At 28.4% G+C, this 15,418-nt stretch overlaps 1 protein-coding gene across 2 annotated transcripts in view; it reads left to right on the top strand.

The window, feature by feature from the left end:
* The window catches only part of LOC142328244 (ATP-binding cassette sub-family F member 1), a 55,562-nt gene that overhangs the window by 5,009 nt on the left and 35,135 nt on the right, over nt 1-15,418 (top strand). Inside the window, exons 2-4 of one of the 2 annotated variants that reach the window (XM_075371885.1) lie at nt 3,120-3,161; nt 7,134-7,186; nt 13,510-13,650. In XM_075371885.1, coding sequence (XP_075228000.1) covers nt 3,120-3,161; nt 7,134-7,186; nt 13,510-13,650 — 236 coding nt within the window. Of the gene's footprint in view, nt 1-2,954; nt 3,162-7,133; nt 7,187-13,509; nt 13,651-15,418 lie in introns of both variants that reach the window. The other variant, XM_075371883.1, reaches the window with a different exon arrangement.

The raw sequence follows: 15,418 nt of genomic DNA, 5'->3' as shown, positions 1-15,418 counted from the left end.
TAATGGTAAAATTGCCATTGCAAATCGCTTGTTTAGCAGCTGATTTTTTAAATCGAAAGTTCTGAGATTCAAATTATAGTAAATGTTGGTTGCTTTTATGTGGATTTGAATACTAGACAGTCGATACCGGTGTTCTTTGGTGTTTTAATTAACCACACATCCCAAGAATGGTTGGCCAGAGTCTACAAGACTACACTTCATTTACATATCATATTTATCATCCTCATTTCATTGGGCCGCGGGTGGGGGGGGCTCTTTGTTCATTAGTTGAGCAGGTTACGATGTATACATTAGGAAATAGTAAAATAATAAAATGTAGTTAATTAGGTAAAACGTCAAACTAAATAAAATAATAAGTAGCTTATTTTATAGTAAATAATAATAATAATATAGTCAACGGGTACTTACGTATTAACGCCACCGCAGCTACAGCTTTATTTAAAAACAAAGTAGTCAATCGGATTTCCGTGGAAAATGGGCCGATATAGAGTTTAACATAGATTCAAAACAGTCTCTTTATTAATTTTAATAATAAATATAACTATAATTTAACCAAACTTAACCTACACTCGCTAACCTTAACTAATTAACAGGAGTGATTTGATTATTTAAATAATAAATAATTGCAATAATTACTGAATTTATTAAATAAATACTCAAAAAATTATGGTGTTAATTAGTCAAGGTTAGCGAGCGTAGGTTAAGTTTGATTAAATTATATTTATAAAATAAATAAATATAAATAACCATTTATTAAAATTAATAAAGAGACTGTTAATTTTCCACCGAAATCCAATTGACTACTTTGTTTTTAAATAAAGATGTAGCTGCGGTGGCGTTAATACGTAAGTACCAGTCAACATTACAAACGTAATTCATAAAATAGTATTTTTCAATTATAAAAACTGTGCGATCATGTTGTAGAAAAGGAAAAGGGGATAAAATAAGAAAATATGTCAATAAATTATGATTATAATTCTTTTCTTTATGTTCAATATATCATTGTTACATGTTGTTTAATTTAATATGGTATAGGAGTGTAGTTATAACAAAATAAAAAGAATATTAATTACATTTTTTATGAAAAATATATTAGAATTTATCATATTAAACAAAGTAGTATAGTGCAATCATTTTATCGCACACATAAATTTTTCTTGAGCACACTGACATTGAGTAACCACATTTTAGCAATTATTGAAAGTCAGTTGATGTTTGTGTAGATAGTTAACCGACCTACTGATTGGTGACATAAGCCTACTACTGATGCCACCAAGAATAGGTATGCTTCATTATTGATAAAAGGGAAAATGGAAGAAATACATGCATTACTTGAACAGCCTCCTTGGAAAATTTTGCATAAATTATCACAGACAGGAATATCATACATACGGGAGTGCACAAAAGGCCACAAAGAAGTTAGGTCTATATGCATACTGAATTCCATTGCATACAGGAACTGAAACATTGCATGAAGGACCCTGTTAAAAGAATAAGGTACTGTCGGTAGTTTATCAAATAGGTGGAAAGTATGGGATGGGATACTGGATAATGTGTTTTTTGTGACAAGGTGTATTTTCATGTTAGCAGCTACATCAATAGTCAGAACAGCAGATATTAGTCAACACAAAATCCACACAACTTAAATGAATGGCTGCTGCACTCACAGAAGGTTTGGTGTGCGATTTCTCGACATCAAATTGTTGGACTGATTATTTTTTTTTTATGAAACCTTTACTGGCATACTAGGATATAATATCGCAATATGGGGCAATGTGCCAAATATCTAAAAACACTGTATCATTTTTGAAAGAAATGTTTGGTGGTCGCAAGATCTCAAAAGATATGTGGTCCCCATGTTACCCTGACTTTTCATCACCATACTTATTTCTCTGAGGTTTTTTGAAAGGATGTATATATTGAGCAAACCCACGTATTCTACAAGACTTGGAGCAAGCCATTACTGCAGATATGAATTCCATTAGCCTGATGTCCTATAAAGGGGACTTGCCTTCACAGGTAGGTCCAAAACCTGTATTGGTGGACATTTCCAACATTTGCTGTAAGACATTACCAGTTGTGCATAACTGCATTCCTTGAATCAAATCAGATGTGAGTATCTGTGTATTATAGTCTATAGTGAAACTGTAGATTATAATATTATGATATGCATGATAAAATGATCACACATTTTAAAGACATAAACATTGCAACTTCCAAGGAATAAATACATAATCAGTAGGCAAATAAAGATGAATGATTATCAAAAGTAAGAATGTGTATAAAATTAAGAGAATATGTATTTTTTAAATAGAATACAATCAAAAGTAGGGTTAGCATCATCAACTTTACCTATATTATAGTCAGTGTACCAACATTTATTGATAATGAGATTTTTATCGATGAACAAACCCAGTTGACACCGTGTGTTAATCTATAATGTGACTTTATAGACATCGTCTTTTTGGTGTCATCAATTGCGTATATCCGTAAATTAAAAATGTGAATGTAATATTTTCGTATACCTGATTGCCATTGTTATTGCTGAGAATATCAAGATTATAAATTATTAAATTATTTTCAGTGCAAGTTTTACTCCAGTACTTCAGTAACAAAGCAGATTTTTCAGTAGTTAGCCTAATGTACCAACTAACAACCAAACCCAGTATTTTAGCCAACCAGTGTGTTTTATATTCCAACTGTCTGTTTATGTATGTATGTGTGTTTTATATTCTGTGTGTCTCTTGATGTTGGAATGAACGAATTATAATAATGAATTAATAATAATAAATTTCTAACATTTTGACTTCAACAAATTTTTAATTCTAGCCTTCAATTTTAAAAAGCCTTTTTATTTCCACAGATTAATATTACATTTTTATTAAAAATCCAACAGTACATTAAGCAAAAAATAACTTGAAGTATAAATAAAAATTAACATTAACTGATTTCAGCAATAAAAATAACTGAAAAGAAAGCTAAGTCAAAGAAAAAAGCAAATTTTGAGAAAAGCGGTGATGTAAAATTAACTGAACCTAATGATTCTCCTTTAGAACATAATGATAAAGTTCTTCCAATACAAGTTCAGCAAGATTTAAATTCTACATATCTTCTTTCAGGTGCTGGAGATGTTGAAGATCCACCAGTAAAATCTAAAACAGGTAAATTTTACATTGCATTATATGGTTATTATATAATTGTAATGTTGTTAAATAATGTTTTCTTAATAGTGCATATTTAAACTTATGTTCATAAGTTAGGGCAGTTATAATTTTTTTTATTAATCTTGAATATCTATCTTTTCATGTAAAAAGTGAAAAGAAGTTAGTTAAAAAAAAACAAAAAAAACAGCCATTGGCATTCAAGACCATTGCTTTAATACTGAACTACACTAATGGTTGCTAAAAAAGTGATAATGCTTGGTCTGATGTATTATATTATTTAACTTACATGTTAATTTTTAATTTTAATTAAAAGTTATAATGAAGTTAAGTATTGTTTGTTGTTTGTGAAGTAAATAAAATTATATAAAGTTTAAAGACCTTATTTTCCATTTATCTAACAAATCTAATCTTCATAAAATAAATGGATTAATAATAAGAAAATTATGATGCATGTAATCCATTTATCCAAAAAATCCATTTATCTAACAAATCTAATCTTCATAAAATGAATGGATTAATAATAAGAAAATTATGATGCATGTAATAGCAAGTGATTTTTATTTTTATATGGTTTATACATGTTATATGGAAGATAAATATAATAAAAAGATACTGTGTTGAAATTAATCATTACAATACAAATGTAATTTTGTTTTAAATGGTATAGTGGTATTTGTTACAATGTTTTATTGCAGTCATGAAATGTTGTAACTATAGTTTAATAGTTGGGATTCCTGGACTGGCACTATTATACTCATGTTATTGATGATATCTTTGATAGCATAGATGGAGATTTGAAACCCACCAAGTTGATTTAGTGGTGAACTCATAATCGCAAATCAGATGATTTCAGAGTCAAGAGTTCTAAGGTTCAAATCCTATAAAGGCACTTACTTTTATACAGATTTGAATTCTAGATTGTGGATACCGGTGTTCTTTGGTGGTTGGGCTTCAATTAACCACTGCATGTCAGGAATGGTCGACCAGAGACTGTACAAGACTACACTTCATTTACATTCATACATATCATCCTCATTCATTCACTATAATACCTTACAGTGGTTCTGGAGGCAAAGACAGAAAACAAAAAAAAAAGTCGGTGATATGTGTTTTTTCTTCATATAAAAAGGTAACAGGTTTTAGTTTTAAACCTGTTTACTTGTCGCAGTTAAGTTACAATTTTGTGACAAGGTTGGTTTTTTATTTGCATTTAAGTTTATAAATGGAACAAAGAGAAGCTATACATTTTAAAATAGAGTATATTAAATAATCTTTATTGAAAGTAAACTGTATTTGAGTGGCATAAGTAGTTCAATAAAGGGGATGAATTGGTAATGAATAGTGTATGTAAAGACAGTCCTTTAGCTTTAGATCATAAAAATCAACAGAATTGTTTCAAAATGTTTTGATTAAACATTAGATTTATAGTGTTTGGAAGTTGGAAGACATGACTGGGAGAGACTAATGGAGAGATAAAACTTAGGTTAATGCAGGATTTTAAGTTAATGATTTGTAAAATATATATATATATATATATATATATGTTAATGCTAGAACTAAAAACATCATTGTGTTATGATATTCGCTGGATCCATTCAAAATAGAAATCTGTTAAACCAAATTATAATGGGTGATTTATGTAGCTTAAAAAATCACAAGGGAGAAATATTTTCATTTTGACAGCCGAAGGTGTCATTCATCATGAGTTTCTGTTGAGAAATCTGTTGCATGACAATACTATAACCCATTGATTGTTGTTTAATCATGTTACCTTGTCCACCCTACTTGCCAAAATTAGCATTGGTTAACTTCTTTTTTTTACTATGTAAAACAAATCTTGTGATGAAACAGTTAAGATTCAAGGATATCTTGTTAATCTAGAAGACTATGAGGAGTGAACTGAAGACAGTTCTAAAGATGACATTTAATTCATTGTATAACCAGTATAAACAATATATAAAACCGAGAGTACTTAAAAAGACTTTAGTTTATGCAAATTGTATCATACTTTTAAAAATATTCGTTTGAATTTCTCTGTGTATATTTATATATGAATTAGTAATATTTTATATTCAGCTAAAGTATTCAGAAATAGAATTAGTTAATAAATTAATAAATATGATTAAAAAAAGTAATATATTAAATATGCATTTGAATATTATTGTTTAAACAGAATTTTTATTTGAATGCAAACACACTTACGTATTTTAAATTAAGAAATATCCTTTTTCCTATATCTTAGATTATGTAAATATGAAATGTATGAATTATTTTATTCTATCATTTAGCTTAAAAGAAGTAAGCTAGAATGTAGAATATTGAGACAAATTGCTGTGCTGCACAGTGAGCTCGCAGGAAAATGTTGGATAACCATTAATTAAAAATTCTCCGAAGTTCTTATTGTAAATATATCAAATGAAAATGGATAACAAGATTTTTGACCGATTGTTGCATTACCATTGACAGTGATCAAAAGTATATAAAAATATATTACCTGTAACTGTATCTTTAAGCAATACCTTTTCATTTTTTCCCTGCAGGTAGCACCCTTTCAACTATTTAACTAGCCAATAGCTATAAGTATGTCCTCCACTTCTTGCTGTTATTATTAATAAATTACATTTTTGATCATTCATATATCTTACAGGAAAGCTTTGTATAGAATTTATATCTCATAAATTTTTCAAGTTCAACCCTAGGAAGAAAACAGTCCCACAAAATAAAAAAGAACCACTAATTTAAAAAATTGTGTAAACTTTAAAATTCTGTTTGCTTAATTTCTTAAATCAGTTTTTGTCATTTTTAGGTAATTCTGTACAAACTGAAAAACACGCTTAAATTGAGATAAAAGACTAACATAATAATTAGTTATTACAACCATTATTATATGGGTTTGCTTAATCTGAGATGAATTCTTTAAAGAAAATGTGTTAAATCGATTTCATTTTTATTTATGGCAAAATATGTTTCAGATTTATCATAAGAATTAATATATTTCATGGAAATTTGATGAGTAATTTAGTGGAAAAAATCATTAAATTTATTTACATTTTGTGGTAGGTCAGGAAATGTTTAATTAATATATACTTAAGTATATAAAATGTTATTTTACTATATCATTAGGAAGTACAACAATTTTTCCATGTATTGAAATGTAGCTATTTATAGGAATTTGTTGGAATATATCCATTTTGAATTGCAAGAGTTGCTATTTTATATTTCAGTTATAGTTTCTGTTGTAGAAATTTTTATTTTGGGTTCATTAGACTTTTTAACTGGTTTGCTGATTTCTGTATTCCATATGCTCTCTGTCATTTTAACCTCTTATTTACTATATCTTTCTTTTCCATTATCTGTAATATACATTTCAATTTTTGTCATCGTTTGCAGATTTTATGTTTTACACATTCCTCCCTCCTCTTCATTTCTCCTCCATTCTGCACCTAAATTAACTAAGCAGTGTCTTATATGGTCTACCAAGCTACTAAATTTCTTTAAGATCTGTTATAATCTCTTTTATTCTCCTAATTTGCCTTAAAAACCTCCTTATTTTGCACTTTACTAACACCATCTTTTTAATGTCTCTTGTAACATCACATTTTCTTAGTAAACTTGTTTGTAAATTATGTACACGACTATAAAGATTGAAGTAGAGACAGGTTGGAAGTTTTAAGTATGAATAATTTATTGTCATGTTGAATATCAAGTATTTCATTTGGGATTTTTTTCATTAAATAGGTTGTGGTTGTACTGTAGTCCATTTGCTGAGATAACAGAATTGGCTATCTAGGATTTTAAATTGTAAACTTTGCTGTTTCAAGTTGTAGTGTGATGAAATTGTTTATTATTAAAAAAATTGTGTAACCTTGTTTCTAATATTCTATACTGGCTGATGTTTTTGCCTTATAACTAACGATACTTAATGGTCTAGCTCATTATTTTCACTTTCATTATTTTGTTTTGTTACAGAGCCTCAACCACAAAAGTTGACACATAAGGAGAAGAAAAAATTAAAAAAAGAGGTATTATATAGTAGTTTTATGTTTATTTGATGACATGAACTATTAAAAATCTTATATAAAAATGAGCTCTGTAGTAAATCTATATGCAGGATGTATCGTGAAGTTCTCCTGGAACTTTCATAACCTATTTTACTTGTGAAGATAATGGAAAAAGTTCATATAAACATTTGAACTAAAACACTTTGCGAGTTATGACTAGTGAAAAATTTTTTTCTGATTTCAGCTACCTCAGTGAAATGAAGTCATGCTGAAATTTTTAGGACGTCAATTAAAAGGCAGAATTAGTGATTTCTTATGGTTTTTTGACCTAAAAAATTGACTAAAGTAGGTCCCAGAACCTTATCTGCTGAAATTTTTAACCTTTTTCCATCACAATGATCCGCGCTTGATTAGCGCTCCACGAAAATATGTTGGTATCTGATTGCCTCCCTTCATAGTCATATGCTACCCTCTTGTGAAATAAAATTTCAAAAAATTACAGTATATTAAAGAGATTCAACAGATTCTGACAAAAAAAAACATTACGATTGGATATTTTTTATGCCTGTATAATAACAAAAAAATTGTAACAGTACAAAAATTACGATTATTTAATTGCAGAATTTTTTTTGCGCCTTTCTACCGCGTTTTTTATAAGCCAAATTTTTTTTGCTTTGTGTTTATGTAACATAGTTTGCTGATTTTAAAAATAATACTTTCAAGCAAATCGGTTGAAAATTAGGCAAAATATGATGAAAAACCTGTGACATAAATCACAGATTAGTAACATATGTTAGTATAAGTGAAAGTAGATTCAGAAAAATATGTTTTATAAAAATCCCCACCACTAAAAAAGGTATTCAGATTGATAAAAACAATTTTTACTGTATACTGTTATTCATTACGAATTGTTATGTGTTACATGTTTACCGATATCATTTTTTAGAAAAGATATTTATAGACCTCAAGTAAAAGTGACGTATTTATGACCAGAAATTCCTTTTTTTGTGTGTGTGCTGTATATCATAATTTATTATGTGTTTCTAATATCATATCGATATGTTACTACTAAGATAAGCAATTTTTGTAAATAATAAATAAATCCATAATTGTCATAGCAATTATAATACACAAGTCACACACACACACACACACAAGCACATTTCTTAGAAAAAATGCTCATATTCTTTCTAGTCTCAATAATCGTATAAATGTCATTCAAATTGTGTAATAAAACAGATTCCTTTGTGAATATAAAACAAAATAACCGACTTAGATGCCATATAAAATGATTTTGTAACAGGGTTTTAAAACTGACGCCGTACATAACCTGTTCCAAGGCTAAATGATCTGAAAAGGTTAAGAAATCTCTGGTGAAAACAAATAAATTGTAGAAAGCCCTGTTTTTTTGTTTGGCTTACAATAACTAAATGGGTAATAAACAGATAAAACTGGTAGAGAATTTAATTCTGATCAAAATTGTGTAAGATAAGTTGAATAAAACAAACAAATTAGAAAAATTTGAATTTTATTTAGAAACAATAAATTACTATATTTGTCATAAAAGTACTTATTTAATGTAGAGCAAAAAACAAATTCTTTTTTGGTTGTGAAAAATTTAGAAACAGAATTTATTATTAAAATTGCTGTTAAAATTTTTTTTTAAACTGGAAACAACAACAATTGTAAAATAAAAATTATTTAAATAACAATTTTTTTTATTAATGACAGAAATACAATAAATTATCTAAAAATTATTATTTCAAAGTTGGCAATAAAATAACAACAGCTGATCAACAATGTGCAATACTGTATTACTGCTTAAATTATTCCGTAAGGTACATTAAGTATATTAAGGTATTGTGAACTGTACTGTCATTACCAAAGGTTTTCTGTGAATTTTAGTTTAAACTTGATTGGTTTGCCATTGAAGTAATGCTGTAATTATTTACAGTGGAGGAATACATTGATATGGTATTGATTTTGGATATTTGTAATGGTAATGCTGTAGGTGCTGCAGTAGAATATGAAATACGTTTTCCAAATCACAAGATTCCAGATCGCAGAACAATTAGTGAGACTTTTAAAAATCTTCAGGAAACAGGTTCACTACCTAGTATTCTTACCAGTTATGAACGTTCTTTCCAACATAAGGTGTTATTGATGAAATTATTATCAATGCAGTTCAGTACACAACATCGTTGTAAGCGAAGTTTTACATTTCATGGTTTGGAGGACACTTAAACAAGACAAGTTTTATCCTTAGTGTAAACAGCCAGTTCAGCATCTACATATAGGAGACAGTTTACTTTGTTTGATGAAATTATTATCAATGCAGTTCAGTACACAACATCGTTGTAAGCGAAGTTTTACATTTCATGGTTTGGAGGACACTTAAACAAGACAAGTTTTATCCTTAGTGTAAACAGCCAGTTCAGCATCTACATATAGGAGACAGTTTACTTTGTTTAAAGTCAACTGGTAGAATACAAATCAACAACTTATGCAATCAGCATACATGGGCAGCAGTAAACCCTCATGAAACAATGGAAGATAATCTTCAACACCGAATTAACGTCAATGTAAGGTGCGGCCTTCTTCATTCTCAGTTGTTTGGACCGTTCATATTACTTACCTGGCTGCTTAAGTGCTGAGGTCTACTTGCTCTTTCTTCAAGAATTGCTGCAGCTGCTCGAAGATGTTCTCCTAACACTGAGATGAAAAGTATACTTCCAGCACAATGGCGTGCTTTCCCTTCTCTTGTAAACAAATATAATTTGTTTACATCAAAAATTAATTTAAATGTCAGGAAAAGATTTTTGAAAGTATATGATTTATATGGAAGTGAAACTTGGACGATCAGAGTACCTGAAAAGAAAAGATTAGAAGCTTTTGAAATGTAGTGCTATAGGAGAATGTTAAAAAACAGATGGGTGGATAAAGTGACAAATGAAGAAGAGGTGTTGCGGCAAATCGATGAAGAAAGCATCATTTAGAAAAATATAGTTAAAAGAAGAGACAAACTTATAGGCCACATATTAAGGCATCCTGGAATAGTTACTTTAATATTGGAGGGACAGGTAGAAGGGAAAAATTGTGCAGGCAGGCAACGTTTGGAATATATAAAACAAATTGTTAGGGGGTATACCAAAATGAAATGACTGGCACTGGATAGGGAATCTTGGAGAGCTGCATTAAACCAGTCAAATGACTAAAGACAAAAAAATGTACTTTGGTCTAGTATACTGTATCTAAATAAAATTCAGTTTATCTAACTTTGTTTTATTCAGCTTATCTTAGACCATTTTGTTCATAATTAAATTTTCTACAAATTTTGTTTAAAAATCGTATGTGTTTGTTACCCATTTAACAATGTATTGTACATCAACCATAGAAAACACATTTTTTTACAAATTTATTGCTTTTTACCTTAAATTTCTCAAAAACTACTGCAGATACGGTAACGGGACCTATTTTATTTCCTTTTCAAGTCAAAAATCATAAGAAATCACTAATTCCTTCCCTTAATTAACATCCTAAAAATGTCAGTATGATCTCATTTTACCAGGGTAGCTGAAATCCAAACGAAATGTTTCACTATCCATAACTCGCAAATAAAGCATTTTAGGACAAATTTATATGAATTTTTTCCATTATTTTCACAAGCAGAATAGGTTATGAAAATCCCGTGAGAACTTTGTGATATATTCAATGGCTTAAACTTAGAAATGGACTACTTCAAAATAGTGGACAATTAAAAAAGAAGTTAGGAGATACTGTTTGTTACATTTAGTGTTGTTGAGAATCTTACTAAAGATGTACAGTTTACTGGATGCTTTACAGTTAATTATTATGGAGTTGTTGAGGGGATATACGATGAACTTTTGCTCTTAATGTGATTGATTAAAATAATGACAGTCTTGAAGCTTGTAGGTGGGTAAAATATATGCTTTCATTCTCAAGCACAAAATATCAGGATTTTAAATCACAAAATTATGGATGTCATCTTGAACATACCATGAGATATGTTACACATTGTTATACTGATCTTTGTTTACACTAAAGTGAAAATTTTTTGATAGTTATCATATTTAAATATAAAATTATATGCACAATTTGCTGTGATATATGTGTTTTACAAAATAAATACATTTTGTTTATAGCCTCTTTTACTGGTTAACCCTCTGACTAAACATGTCTAGTGTGTTGCAATTAATAATTATTAACAAAAATCATTTATGAAAAGACCAAAAAAAACAAGCTTAAAATAAATGTCCATATTTGTATGTATAAAAATAAAAATACAGTATTTTACATAACCAGATTTGAATAATAGAAGATATTCTGTAAAATGTAACAACAAAATAATTTGTTAACATTCATTTAATTGATATTTTTCTAATTTGGCTTTGAACTACGTAATTACTATTTCTATTCCATCATGTACTGAAAACGGTTATTTCATTTTCCCTTCTTTTTCATTATTACTGTCTTCATCCTTATTTTCTTTAATTACATTTCTGTTTAGTCATTGTGTGATATACGTGTTCATTATTACTGTATCGACCTACTGCACCATGAAAAGTTGAATCTGGTTTTTCCAAATGCGTCTCTTAATTGATACAGTTATTAATTTACCATTAACAGACTAAAAAACTGACACTTTTTAATTTTCTATTAGCAAATTTTCCTCCTCAGTAAAAAAAATTTACTAACATTTTTTCAGCATTTTTGTAGTTTTGAATAATTTATTTTTGCATTTCCCAAAAAATTCCACAAAACATAATGTATGATGATATTAAATATTTTAAAATAAAACCTACATTTTAAATTTAATATTTTTAAATTAATTTTGTTATAAAAAGTTTTCTTAAAGGGGATAAAATTTTTCATGAAAAGATTAGAAAAACATTATTTACTCATGGCATATTTAAATCTGTTTGTTATAGCACTTTGTTTTAATATATATTAATTTGTTTTAGGTGGCAGTATTCCATTACTCTGTGCTTCTTGCTATTCTAGAAATCATGCCTTATTTTAATCTTAACAACAATCTTCATGCTATATTCTATTCTGCAATATATATATATTCTCAGCAATTTTGAACTGTCTTGCTGTATAATACAATAATATGTTTCTTACCCTTTTTAAGCCTTTTTCTTTTGCCTCCACCTACTCTATCAGGTTCCTGCTACAGTTCCTTCTTTTTTTTTTTTACTCATTTGCTTGCAGTTATGTAATTGTTTACATGATTGTATGTTCTTTTTAGTATATTTTCAGAAACAGTTGCTCTGCTTTCTTTTTATTTATTTGTTTTCCTTGCTGTTACCATGCAGTAATTAATACTGGTCTGATATCATTATATATAAACCTTTACTTCGTTGTTATTATTTAGCAGTAAGCCTAAATGTTTTCTTTAGTGAAAATATCTTATATTTTCAGGTCATCTGTATATATCAGGTAATTTGTGCCTCCACCCACTAAACCATGATCACAACACCACAATTGCTAGTATTTGGATTGTGATATGGCTGGGAAGATAAAAAATTCCCAGCAGCATGAGATCTTACATATTCATTATCAACTGTCATGTTGGTATACCACAGGTTATCCCACTGACATTACCATAACACTATTAACTACAGATCAAAATTACATCCTCTTTAGTCACTGACACTCCTATTGAAAATCTGAGCAAAAAGGGCACACTGGTAAAAAATTTAAAGTCAAAAAAGGCAAAAGAGGTGGAACTAGTTCACCTCTTTGGAAAATAGTATAAACTTTTTATAATGGGCACTCTTGTTGTCATATACATTCTCTCAGTAAAGATTTGTTAAAAAATGACATAATTTTTTAAAACCAGTGGTCTTTTAAAGTTGTTAGCAGTTAACATGGCGTTATGGTCAGCACCATTCAAGGTTTCCTCTTTTGACTGTTTTTGGATCAGTTTCTTGTAAGGAGCTGTCAGATTTCCATTGAACAGTTACTGAGTTGATTATCTTCCATTAATAGCAAAATGAACAATACATAAATGGATCATTAAAAGAAATTATATATTTTTGACCTGGCACTTTCTGTGCTGAGGAATGTTTTCTGCTCTATGCAATTTAGAGCTTCTTTACTCAGTACATTTTCTTTATACTTTTGTAATTAAATGTTGTTGATTACAATTATTAACTTCCTTTCACCCTTTCCTTTTCTTATTCATAATCAGCTGTTTTAAGGACTGTCCAAACTATTATTTTTATTATATATTATAGTGAAAATGTAAAATATGTATTTGATTTTAACATATACTTACCATGTTTCTTCTGACAGTAATGCATATTTTATCTTGCTTGCAGATGGAGTATCAGAAACAAGTGGAAATGTTAACTAAAAAAGGAGGTCAGGGACACAGTGAGCTGGGTGAGAATTTTACAGTTTCTCAAACACAAAAAACTGCTGGTCAGTTACAGGCTTTGGAAAATGCAGTTGATATAAAGGTTAATATTGTTCATATTGTATGAGTAAAATTACTGTATTATTAAACAATAAAAATCCAGGCTTATAAATTTTATGAACCTGGTTAAATTTTTTTTTAATTTTGTAAAGTAAAACTCTTTTTTAGCCCTGTGTTAGGGATTGAGAAGAAAGATGGTATTAAAAGATAAACACTAACAATATTTTAGAATGAATGCCAACAGTATCTGGAATTTTAGGAATCTAGAGTTAGGGTTCAAGAACATTATTTTTAAATATTTAGTGGTGAAACCAAAGACAGAAGTCTTCGGATTGGTTGAATCTATATTCTTTCCATCATTACTTGGTTACTTATAATGGAGCAAGAGAAATAAACCTTTTTATCGTTTAAACCAACTGGTGTATGGCTATGTCACCTCTTGACTGTGGCCATATTTATATTTCGAGACTGTCCATACATTGCTTATAGTTAATTTTTAAATGTGCTATCATTGCCAAGCATGATTACTATTTGAATATAAGTTTTATGCTGAAAGCTGTATAATTTTTGTTGAGATGTTTTAATTTCATAATATATCTATTATTATTATTTTTATTACCATCGTTCTTATTTCTTTTTATTACTTTGTTATTACTAATTTTATTTATTATAATTATTTATTACATCAGATAAAGAGTAATTTTTTGCCTTCTGATAGTATATGTTGATAGGATTATGGTAAAAGTAATTTTGTATTATCATGATTTCAAGTTAAAAATAGTTAGTTTTCAGACCATTTGACTGTTCTTTTTACTATAAATAATTTATTTTATTATGACTTAATGTGAGTAAAATGCTATAAATTAGTGATATTCTATTTGAAAAATAATTATTTCTAAGATAAATTCAATTATTAATAAAAACAGTTGTGTCTAGTTTTGTACTGCAGTTATGTCATGATTTTTACTTTCTAAAAGTAAATATAAAACTAAATACTTTATTTGTGTTTTGACATCTAAACAAAAATTAAACTACTTACTTTCTGTAGATTTCAATCTCTTTTCATTCTGGTAATTCAAAACATTATTTCAATCTCATCAGATAACTAAAATTCTCTTTTTACACTTATATTTTATTTAAACTAATTAATCAGAAAATGTTTTCTTATAAGATTGGTGACAAGGACTTAATTCTTGATAAAAAAAAAATCTTAAAACAATTTTGATTTTCCCATTTTCACAAAAAAAAAACTTCATTTTTTTTACATACACTGTTGTTAAATCTTCATAAAATGGACTGAAAATTGTTCAGACCTTTTTGGTAAGAACTGCAGGTGTAGTAGTGGAACATATTTATTCTATCTCATCTAAATTTTGACTTGCTTCTGATTACCTGCTGCCATTTTTATTTAAATAAAAGGTCAGATATCTTCATATTTCATTTAAATATTCTTTTGGAATGTTTTATTTATTTAAATTCTTCTGTATTACGGATTCACATCCTGAATTTACATTATTTATGGTTAAGGGATTACTTTCCTCTTGAACTCTTAAGAAAGTAATGTCATGCCAGTCATTGATTGAAAACAAGTGGCATGTATTGATATCCTTAAAATTATTATTTAACATTTAATGAATTTTGTTGTTTGTTAGCACAAAGTAAAAATATTTAATGTATACTTTTCACAAAGTCATTTTGAGATAGTGGCATCAATTTCCTAAGAAGAGAAATTGATCCTCTGATGAAGAAATAAATGTCATTTTTGAACAATAACTACAATGTTGTATGTTTTCATTGGAGATCTGCTTCAT

Source organism: Lycorma delicatula, chromosome 7 (genome assembly GCF_047948215.1).
Source record: "Lycorma delicatula isolate Av1 chromosome 7, ASM4794821v1, whole genome shotgun sequence".
Lineage (NCBI taxonomy): Eukaryota > Metazoa > Arthropoda > Insecta > Hemiptera > Fulgoridae > Lycorma > Lycorma delicatula.
The sequence above is the reverse complement of the archived record's forward strand: the minus strand, read 5'-3'. Positions and strand labels throughout refer to the sequence as shown.